At 30.9% G+C, this 12,090-nt stretch overlaps 1 protein-coding gene across 14 annotated transcripts in view; it reads right to left on the reverse strand.

Moving 5' to 3' along the window:
* SOX6 (SRY-box transcription factor 6) overlaps positions 1–12,090 on the reverse strand; it is a 625,789-nt gene that overhangs the window by 260,680 nt on the left and 353,019 nt on the right. For all 14 annotated transcript variants that reach the window (XM_068554456.1, XM_068554455.1, XM_068554467.1 and 11 more), the window contains one exon: positions 9,745–9,834. In XM_068554456.1, coding sequence (XP_068410557.1) covers positions 9,745–9,834 — 90 coding nt within the window. The remainder of the gene's footprint in view (positions 1–9,744; positions 9,835–12,090) is intronic.

A 12,090-nucleotide genomic window follows, 5' to 3' on the forward strand; every position in this document is an offset into this window, starting at 1 on the left:
TTCAATTTAAGAAAATTGAAAACATATCAAGCATCTTTTCTAACTACAATACGATAAGACTAGAAATCAACTACATGGAAAAAAACTGCAAAAAACAAAAACATGTGGAGACAAAACAGTATGTTACTAAACAACCAATGGATCACTAAAGAACTCAAGGAAGAAATCAAAATATACCTGGAGACAAATGAAAACAAAAAGGCAACAATCCAAACGCTATGGGGTGCAGCAAAACAGTTGTAAGAGGTATGTTTGTAGCAATACAAGCTTACCTCAGGAAACAAGAAAAATCTCAAATAAACAACCTAACCTTAGACCTAAAGGGAACATACCTCAACATAATAAGGGCCATATATGATCAGCCCACAGATAATATCATGCTCAACAGTGAAAAGCTGAAAGCATTTCCTCTAAGAACAGGAACAAGAGACAGATGCCCACTCTCACCACTTTTATTCAACATAGTATTGGAAGTCTTAGCTACAGCAATCAGAAGAGAAAAAGAAATAAAAGGAATCCAAATTGGAAAGGAAGAAGTAAAACTGTCACTGTTTACAGATGACACAATACTATAAATAGAAAATCCTAAAGATGTCACCAGAAAACTACTAGAGCTCATCAATGAATTTGGTAAACTTGCTGGATATAAAATTAATACTGTTGTATTTCTATACACTAACAACAACTATCAGAAAGAGAAATTAAGGAAACAATCCCATTTACAATTGCATCAAAAAGAATAAATTACCTAGGAAGAAACCTACCTAAGGAGGTAAAAGACATGTACTTGGAAAACTATAAGACACTGATAAAAGAAATTAAAGATAACACAATCAAATAGACAGATATATCGTGTTCATGGATTGGAAAATTAATATTGTTAAAATGATCATACTACCCAAGGCAATCTACAGATTTAATGCAATCCCTATCAAGTTACCAATGGCATTTTCCACAGTACTAAAACAAATAATTCTGAAATGTGTGTGGAAACACAAAAGACCCTGAAGAGACAAAATAGTCTTACAAAAGAAGAACACAGCTGGACATATTACTCTCCCTAATTTCAAACTACAATACAAAGCTATAGTAATCAAAACAGTATGGTACAGGCAAAAGAACAGACACATAGATCAATGGAACAGAATAGACAGCCCAGAAATAAACCTACACATTTATGGTCAATTAATCTATGACAAAGCATGGAAGACTATACAATGGAGAAAAGACAGTCTCTTCAATATGTAGTGCTGGGAAAACTGGACAGCTACACGTCAAAGAGTGAAATTAGAACATTTTTTCATATACAAAAATAAACTCAAAATGGATTAAAGACTTAAATGTAAGACCAGAAACCATAAAACTCCTCGAGGAAAATATAGGTGAAACACTCTTTGACATTAACTGTAGCAATATTTTTTGGATCTGTCTCCTGGCAAAGGAAATAAAAGCAAAAATAAACAAATGAGACCTAATTTAACTTAAATGTTTTTGCACAGCAAAGAAAACCATCAACAAAATTAAACGACAACCTACTGAATGGGAGCAAATATTTGTAAATGATATCACTGATAGGAGTAAATATCTAAAATATATATATGTGATACAATTCAATATCAAAAACAAACTGCCCAATTAAAAAATGGGCAGAAGGCCTCAATAGACATTTTTCCAAAGAGAACATACCAATGGCCAACAGGCATATGAAAAGATGCTCACCATTGCTAATCATCAGAGAAATGCAAATCAAAATCACAATGAGATATCACCTCACACCTGTCAGAATGCCTATCACCAAAAAGAACACAAATAACAAATGATGGCAAGGATGTGGAGAAAAAGGGAACCCTTGTGCACCATTGGTAGGAATGTAAATTGGTGCCGTCACTATGGAAAACATTATGGAGGTTCCTCAAAAAACTAGAAAAATAGAACTACTATGTGATCCATCAATTCCACTCCTGGGTATATATCCTAAGAAAATGAAAACACTAATTCAAAAAGATACATGTACCCCAATGTTCATAGCAGCATTATTTACAATAGCCAAGATATGGACACAACCTAAGTGTCTTTTAACAGATAAATGGATAAAGAAGATGCAGTATAAAATATATATATATATATATATATATACATATATATATACACACACATATATATATAGGAATACTACTCAGCCATAAAAAGAATGAAAGTTTGCAACAACATGGATGGACCTGGAGGGTGTTATGCTTAGTGAAATAAAGCAGAGACAGAAAGACAAATACTGCATGATATCACTTATATGCGGAATCTAAAAAATAAAACAAACTAGTGAATATAACAAAAAAGAGGCAGACTCACAAATACAGAGAATAAATCAGTGGTTACCAGTGGGGAGAGAGGGAGGGAGTGGCAAGATAGGGGTAGGGGATTAAAAGGTACAAACTATTAGGTATAAAATAAATAAGCTGCAAGGATATATTATACAGCACAGGGAATATAGCCAATATTTTATAATAACTATAAATGGAGTATAATCTATAAAAAATTTGAATCACTATATTGTATACCTGAAACTAATATAATATTGTAAATGAACTATGTCTCAATTTCTTTAAATGATAAACACTACTATAGGGAAAAACTGTATTACCTATACCCATGCCTGCTTTGCTATACTGCCTCACTTACATAGAAAAGAGCAAAATTGGAAGTATTTTGGTTGTTTGTGTGTTGTAGGAGGATAAAACAGTCCAGAGTCTATCTTCCCCTTGCCCCCAGTGCAGATTCCAAGACTGAAGAATCTGAGAAGTAATCTGTATTATACTAAACAGAGGCTTTAGAGACCAGGATTCAAACCCTACATCCATAACTTTCTGAGTGACCCAAACAAGCCACTTAATTTCTCTCAGTCTAATTTTACTCACATGTAAAATCAATATAAAAATATTTTCCTCACTGGGTTGTCAAAAGGATCAGATAAAATAATGTAGGTAGTTTTAGTACATGGTTTCTTTTATAAACAATAAAGTATCTCACAAAAGTATTTATTATATTACTTACTGACAGGAAATAGATAGTATTTTGAAGAACAGTCTTAAAATTAAGAAAATTTAATAAACACTAGCATAATTCTGAAGGAATTTTAGGAGGTCATGAACATTCCACCAAAGCAGGAATACCCCTCTACATCTCTGTTTAAATTTTCCATTGATTTTATTTTATTAATTTATCCACTCATTTATTCATTTAATAAATATTTATTGAACAACCACTATATTTGATCCAACTGCATCAATGTTGGGTAGCCATTAATTGTTCCTAAGTTCTTTTGTATATTGAGAACAATTTCCCTATTACCTTAACCCCCTAAAACAACACAAAAATCTTATCCACTTCTATTCAACAAAACTCTAAACAGCTAACATGTATGAGGTCAAACTTCCCTAGGTCTTGAATCACTATTCACATTAAATGTCCAAGTCTCTTTACTAGTCTAGACACTTTTGATAAATACTAATTTCACAACAGATCCCTTAAAATATGGTAACCCAATTAGAACACAATACTTCAAGATGTAACCAGACCAAGGCAAAGGTCTAATCATTTTATGCTATCTTTCATTTAAGTCTTAATAATACATTTATTTAACAATACTCATAATAGTATTAACCTCTTTTGAACATTGCTTTGAGATTACTGCTATTACATTGATGCCATTTACAGCACTCTATCCTCAATTAATGCTGCTGTAAAAAAAGAAGTTACCTATGGAAATATGATGGGGGGTTAGGGATGGGATTTTCTCTTAAAGAATATTAGACAAGAATCAGATACAGGCCCACTGAAAATCTGTGATTCATTGTTTGTCCACCTTTAGCAATATTCCAACTCCTACCAAGAGTTTTGGAAATACTGCTTTATTTCACTTAGATAATAGGACTTTTATTTGAAAGCACTAGTATTTTTTAAAGTAAAATCCAAAAAGGAGGTTATTAATGTATTGTTTCTTAATATGTAGTAATATTAAAGTCACCGGGTTGAAGATTCATTTTTCAGTATAGCTCATCCATTCTATTGCCCACACTTTAATTCTCCTTCAAGCACCTAACCCACCGCAAAGAATTTTCCAATGACAGAGGCTGTTACCACCCTTTCTCAGCTTCATCACACTCTTGAATCCAAAAGAAGATATAAAGTTAAGAATGACATGGAAACATAATATAAGTTAGAGAATAATATAAATATTGACTATTTAGAAAATAATGACTATGAGAATTCTAAAAGTTTAAATTTATGGGATGCATAAAGCTAGTTCTACAAACACACTCATGGCTAAAAGTGCTTCTATTAATTAATAAAAAAACGTTGAAAATAAAGTAGTCAACTTAGAAAATTAGGAGGTATCAGAAAATAGACAAAAGAAAAAGTATAAGAAAAACAAAGAAGAGAGAGATAATAAAGGTAAAAGCAAGATTAAGTAGTTGGCATGCTGAAAAACAGCAGAACTGACAAGTAAACCTAAAAGCTGGATTCTTACTAGGGAGTAAGGGGGGAATGATAAATAGAAAAACCACTAGCAAGTAAAAATTGAGGAACAAAAGGGAGAGAACAGAAATATGCAAAATTTAAATAGAATATATAACAGCAAATAAATGGAAAACTTAAAATAAGCGATATTGTATTTTAAAACAATACTAATGTTTTTGAAAATCTCAGTGAAATATACAATTTTCTAGGAAATTTTTTTCCTGGCAAAACTGACTTAAAGAGAAAAAGAAACTGTAAAAAAAATTGTCTCCATAGAAAACTCTAAGCCTAGATGTTTTATGAATATATTCTTTCAGAATTTTAAGAAATTAGTGATTCCCACTTATTTTTTTTCACCTGATGAACTCAATTGTTTATTTTTATTGATTATACTAAGATGAAATCATCCTCTTTTTTTATTTAAGTATAGTTGATTTACATTGTTTGATTAATTTCTGATATACAGCAAAGTGATTCAGTTATCTGGCAGCAAATACATATCTGTCAATAATTACCTTAAATGTCAATGGGCCAAATGCTCCAATCAAAAGACACAGAGTGGCAGATCGGATAAAAAAAAAAAACAAACCAAGAGCCTACAATATGTTGCCTTCAAGAGACCCACTTCAGGCAAAGGACACAAAAAGAATATAAAAAAAGATTCCCACTTATTATAAGATGTTGTCTATTCAATAGTTTTACATAGCCTTCCTCCACAAAAAAGGAGGAAAAGCTTTCCAATTCCATGAACTCTGGCACTAAAATTTAACAAAGATAGCACAAATAAAGAAAACCACAAACTAATCTCATTTACAAATACAGATGCAAAAATAACTGTAATGTAAGCAAATAAAATTATGCAGTACCTTAAAACAAGACTACACCATGACTAATTAGGGTTTATTTCATCAGTAAATTTGAAAAACAGAAACCAATAAGATATGCCATAAACTAAAATGCAATTTCTCATAGAAACTCCTAATAAAGTGGACTAGCATGATCTTTAATGATAAAAATCATTAAATCAACAGTCAATATAATACTTAATGGTGAAATATTAAAAACAATTCCATAAATTAAAAACTAAATAAAACACCTGCTATCACCTGTTATTATTTAATATTATTCTAGATATTCTAGGCAGTGTATTAAAAGAAGGGGTGAAAAAAAAGGAACCAATAACTGCTAAAAAAGAGGAGAAAACATATCAGCTGAAATATGACTAGAGCTAATAAGTCTGACAAAAAGGGAAGTTATAAAATGAATAAGCAAAATTTACTAACACCCCCAAATATAGTAACAAAAATAGAGTAGTAGGAAAAATATCTCATTCATAAGAGCAAGTAAAAATATTAAATATTATGAAGGAAACATCAAAGGAAATGTGCAGAATCTGTATATAAAAAACAAAACATTGCTGAGGGACATAAAAGAACTGAGTAAGTTATTTGGAGTGGAAAGATTCAATGCTAAAAAGATTTGTTATCCCATAGTTTTATAATCTTTTTTAAAAAATCACTTTGCACTTTTAATTAACAACATATAAATCTAAGATAAACTTTAGAGAAGTATACAAACACCTTAAAGAATAATTATGAATGAGGTCTTGCAATACTTTCCAAAGATACTATAAAGCTACAGTGGTTAATATAGCCTAGCACTGTAAAAGTTTAGGTAGAAAGATAAATGGAATAGAGCCAAAAACTGAGAAATGGCTCCAAATATGTAATCAGTATGTAATAAAAGATGTTATTTCAAGTCAGATGGGACAAGATGGGTTACTTAATAAATGATACAGAGATATTTGGTTAACTCGAGAAAAAAATTAAGTTATATCTCTGGTTGAAATTATACTCAAAATATATTCAAGATGAATCAAAGACTTAAGTGTATAAAAATATAGTCAAAGAATTGGAAGAAAATATAGTAGAATATTATATAATTTTAGACTGGGAGAAGCCTTTCTAAACAAACCCCAAACAGAAAAAAAAAAAAAAAAAAAAAAGAGCATTAAAAAAGGGAGGCAAAGATTTAACAACAAAACCATAAAGTAAAGAAAATGACAAAATATACATATATGACAAAGGGTAATACCATTAAAATATACATTAAGAGCCTTAAAAACCATAAAAACTAGACAAATCCTTTAAAGGAAAAATGGGCAAACAACATAATAAACAGACAATTCACAAAGGAAGAGACATTTAATACAAATAAATTCATGTAAACTTTTCATTCTCAATAAAAATCAAAAGAATTCAAATTAACTCAGCAATAATATGTTATATTCCCTTATCAAACTGGCAAGAAATGTTTAAAATAATAATACTTGCTACTGAGGGCAAGGGAATACTTGCAGATACTGCTGGTGAGAGCACAGAACACTATATCTGAAGGGCAATGTGAATCAAAAGCCTTTTTTAAAAAAGAACACCTTCTTTGACCCAGTAATTTCACTTTTTAGAAATATATCGTAAGAAAATAACCACTAATTGACACGGAAAAGTATTAAAAAGTTACCCATGTTCAAGGTTTTCTTTATAATGACAAACAATAAAAACAACTTAAATATTGAATAAAAGACTCAGTTAAATTATAAGAACCTCACTTTATGCAATATTTTCTGCAAATAAGAATAATAGTTTAGAAGATGACCTAATCAGGGAAATTCACAATATATCATTAAGTGGGAAAAACAGATTACAAATGAATAGTAAAAGGATGATTCCAATTTTAAGGGAAAAAAATTTTTATGCATAAATTAAAATGGAAAGGATATACACTATAATACAGGTAGAATGAAAGGGCAATTATATTTTCCTTTGGGTGTGTTTATCTACTTTTTACAATAAATGTATATGAATTTTGTAATGAGGGAAAAATAATGAGATATATAAATACACACGCTTGAGATATACTGAACACTAATAACCCACTGCAGTATGTTTTTCTTTTCTTTTCTTTTAATTTATTTTTTGGCCGCACTGCGCAGCATGCAGTGTCTTAGTTCCCCGACCAGGGAGTGCACCGGTGCCCCCAGCAGTGGAAATGCGGAGCCCTAACCACTGGACTGCCAGGGAATTCCCCTAGTATGTTTTTCTTGGAGATAGTATTTAGATCACCCTATAATTTCAGAATAATTATAACTAATTTTGGTGGCTAATAACTGATCTGATCTCACCTACAATAAAAATGTATGTTGAGTTTCAGCAGTGGCTGAATCAAACTATTTGAACACTACTTTAACTAAATTTTTTTCAATTTTTTATATTATTGGTATACTTTTTGTATAATGTTTATGGTGACAAAATATTAAGATGTAAAAAGAGACACTTATGTAGAGTAAATCAAAATGAAAAATTTAGTAAGAATCTTATCTTCTACGCCCATAAAACTGAGGGTAGCACACAAATGAAAGTTTACACTTCACATACAGAATCCAGAAAAGAAAAAGTTAAAGAATTTGAAAAGCCTAATTTTGCATGTTTCACTTTTGAGATTTATATATTTTGATTATATAAAACTAGTACAGTTTTTGCATTTTTAGAATCAAAAATAAAGATAGAAAGTGAGAGGGGGAAAGATAACCCAAAGCATAAAAGCTCGATGCTGAATCATAACATAATAAAATGTTAGCTTCCACATTACTGAGAGAAAGCAAGACCCCCATCATTCACTCTGGCAAAAGCTTGCCTTTGCATAAACCATTTTTGTTCTCACTGTCATAAAACCAATGACTTTGGAAAGGGAAGAAAACACAGAATGACGTGCAAAGTAGCACACACCATGTTATTGCAGCTGGATAAAGAATATGTCACTAATGACTTTCTTTCTACCCGTCAGTTTTAAGTTCAGTTTCTCTTTTTTTTCCAAAATAGCAAATGGCCTTTATGAGTACAAAACAGAAGCAGTGAAATTCAAAATAATATCCAATTTCCACTTGATTTTGATACTGTATTAGTTAATAGAATGAGTTATTAATTATTTCTTGGAAAAGATATGACTCCCTTTCCTCTTCATTTGAGTTGAACATAACATTCCTGAACACTAAGCAATTTTCTGTAATAAATTCAAAATAAAATTTTCATCAGATAGTTATCGCCAAATGTTCATCTTAAATGAGGAATTATCCATGGGAATATTCACCTGAAGTCATTTGATAAATTCAGAAAACTAATGTAATTAAGTTCCCAAATTGTCAGGTCAAGTCAGAGTGATGACTGTCTGTAAGGGACAACTGAAAAAATTAATTAATGACAATGGATTCTATTCATGATACCAAAAGCTAATGATACAGCACTTCATCTCCATAAAGGAATCAACAAGAGAGAACTGGGCAAAAAAATATAGCTTCTTAACTGATAGGGCAGCTTAATTCTGTAATGGATTGGGACTGCCCACTTCTTAACATGTTTCAAAATAATAACGTCAATCACTTATCTTTAAAAATAAAGATGCTCATTCTCATCCGGGTTGGAGATCATGAAATGTTAAGTCCGGTGAAATCTGATTGAGATTAATCAACCTACAATCCTATGGGCAGTTAATAACAACCAAAACTTTCCCTCATGGGGACTTTCTTAAGTGCCAGGCAGTTTTAAAAGCTTTACATATACTAATTCTCTAAATGAGCCTATGAAGTAGGTATTTTTATTATCCTCAGTTTAGATACAAGGAATTCAAAACATAGAAAGCTTCAGTGACTTGCCCAAAATCACTCATCTAGTAAGTGACAGAGCCAGGATTTGAACAGGTAAACAGGCCTCAGAATCCAGCCATAAACCATAAACAGCACATTCTATAAACTCCTTTTTTACAGTTACTACAGCTGACCCTTTTTGATCAGAAGAAATTCAAATCAGTGATTTGGATTCATCAATTAAGCTATTATTATGATTTCAAAAGGAAGGATTAAAATTATCTTTAACTTAATTTGTTCATCTTTGACATAACCTTTTTTTCTTTTTCATAATTTTTGTTCAGTAAACTAATGAAGCAGTTTATCCTGTAAGTTATATGTTTATAGACTAAAAAAAGAAAGGGCAAAACTTTCATTCTATAAACATTACAAAAGAATAAAGTTCAGGAACACACTATACATTTACCCTCTCAAATATAAACAAATATTAGAGGTAAGAATTTAATGTTAGGGCACAGAAGATAAGCAAATGTGTTGTGGAGCAAAATAATATTTCTACATTGATATGTTTGATATTTTGTATATTGTACCTTTAATTTCTCCAAGAAGTTCACTGGTATTTAATCTTTCCATTTTTTCCTTCCAATCTTTTGAAAGTAGTTTTTCCATGCAGGAGGAATCTATTAAAATAAAAAAGTAAGTATTAAAACTATTACACATGTATTTGATAAGTATTAAAATATTACAAATACAGAAGGCTGTGGAGTTTATGGAGAAATTCTGTTATTCAAAAATGATTAAAGCTATTTTTTGTTGTTGCTGTTTTAACCCTAGGATACAGACAATTATATTCCGTTATCTACTATAAAATACCACAACTAAATTTTTTTTTGCTGGAAGATTATTTAAACTATTCCCACGGAAAAAAAAAAGATAATGCTCAATAATCTTATCTTGGTATTATAACTATAGTTAATTAATATTCAGCCAGCATTTATCATTTCTTAGACCAACTGGACAGAACAAGGGGCTTTTTCGTACAAGCTTCAGTTTAGATATTATTCCTTTCAAACCAGGTGATGTTTTTTAAGTCCAAGCAAAATTCATGTGCTATTCAAGGAAGAATGATAAATCTTCAAAGGAGAAGAGACCAATCGACCTGTAACTACTTAGTCCTTAAAAAGAAACATACGGCAACTTTTGTAAAATACTCATTTAGAGTAAAATGCAAAGAAAATAAAGTCATGATGTTCTCTGTCCCCCAGTAATGAAAACAGTTAAAACTTTTCTCTTATATAAAAAGAGATGCATGATCTTTTCAAGAAAATCCTTATTTAAACGCTACTTGAACTATTGCATTTCTAAATAGCATACTAGATTACACTTGTTTCTATTAATATTCATAAAGTTTACAGAAGTTTAAATTTTAGAATGTTCTAATAATTAGCAAATTTTTATCAATGAGTTATTTTTTTCTCTCTGTTCAGATGGATTCGCAACTGGAGCTACTGCTTACAACTATTTACGGGTATCTTTTAAGCCTCAAATCTTAACAAACAGGCCATGTTTCCAAAAGGGAAAGCAGATTTAAATACTCAATCCTTAGTGCAAAGAATACTCCCATTAAACTTTAACATTCCAAGTGTCAAAATGCTGATAACTCCTTTTTTAAATTATATTTAAAATAATTACTTCAATTCCAAATGCCTTTTCTCTCCCATATCAGTACCTATCTCTGTAGCATTTTCCCTTTCATTTTTTCTCCAACTTCTAAATCCTCCTTGAATTTTTCAGAATGACAGTAAGGTCAAGATGGATCTGAAGGGTTTTAGAAACTAGATAAGCTTTAAAAAGAAGACAGTGAGCCCCGGGTAAGAGATGAGAGGACTACGGCATGGTTAGAAAGTATTGGTGAAAACAATTAACGTTTGTTCGTGACATGATCAATCAATCAAGGAATGGACAGAATCCAGATCAGTATGTTGGGAAATGGCTGATGAAGAACAACCATATTAGCTCTCTATCACAGAAGCTAAAGTTCTTTCTAAATAGAAGTCAGCTTGATTCTATTAAGTGAAAGCTCCCTGCTCCTTCCCTTACTTCTTCCCTTCTTTCCTTTCCTCCTTCTTTCCTTCCAGTCTTTCCTATTAATTATTTTCTTAGGCTTCAACCAGTGACCTACCACTGTGATTAAAAACTGGATTCTGAGTGACCTGCCAATAGGGCCTATATGCATATGCGTATGTTCAGTTTGTATTTAATCTTCAAAATGTTCTCTTGTTACTTTTATTTTAAATTCAGAATCAAGGTGTATACTTCGTTCCATACATATTTTGTTTTTATGCTAAAGTCACAGAAAAGATAATACTAGGTTTGAGAGTTAAGAAGCAAAATCTTCAAAGCCATGCCTATCAGAGATTACTTTTTCTCAAATCAGGTTTAAATTTCTGGATATAACATTAGACCATGTATAAGAATAATCAACAAAATGTTTTCAACTTCCTGTCTTACTCAGTTTTGTTACTTTTTTTTAACCGTTTCATACATGTTATAACATTGTACTAAACTGATAATCACTGATATGAACGCTAAAGCATAACTTGTTTGGTTAAAATTTGAGTTGAGTGCACATATTATAATGGTCAAGACAAAATCTCAATTGACTAGTAATGATCCAAAATTCACAGCAAGTTCATAAACTAGGATTAGATACACACTAAATGTAAAACAGGCTAAAATATGTCTCTCATTTCTATTAATAGACCTGAAATCTTTCAGAGCTCCAGAAAAAGAATGCTGAAACTTCATGGGAGAAAAACAGAACTATATGGACAACAAGAATATACACTTCAAACATTTATCAAATAAGTCTGAAGACACAGCTTTACATAAAAGCTAATCATTAATAAAATGGTTAATAAATTCAAAACATTTCA

This window comes from Eschrichtius robustus, chromosome 11 (genome assembly GCF_028021215.1).
Source record: "Eschrichtius robustus isolate mEscRob2 chromosome 11, mEscRob2.pri, whole genome shotgun sequence".
NCBI classification, from domain to species: domain Eukaryota; kingdom Metazoa; phylum Chordata; class Mammalia; order Artiodactyla; family Eschrichtiidae; genus Eschrichtius; species Eschrichtius robustus.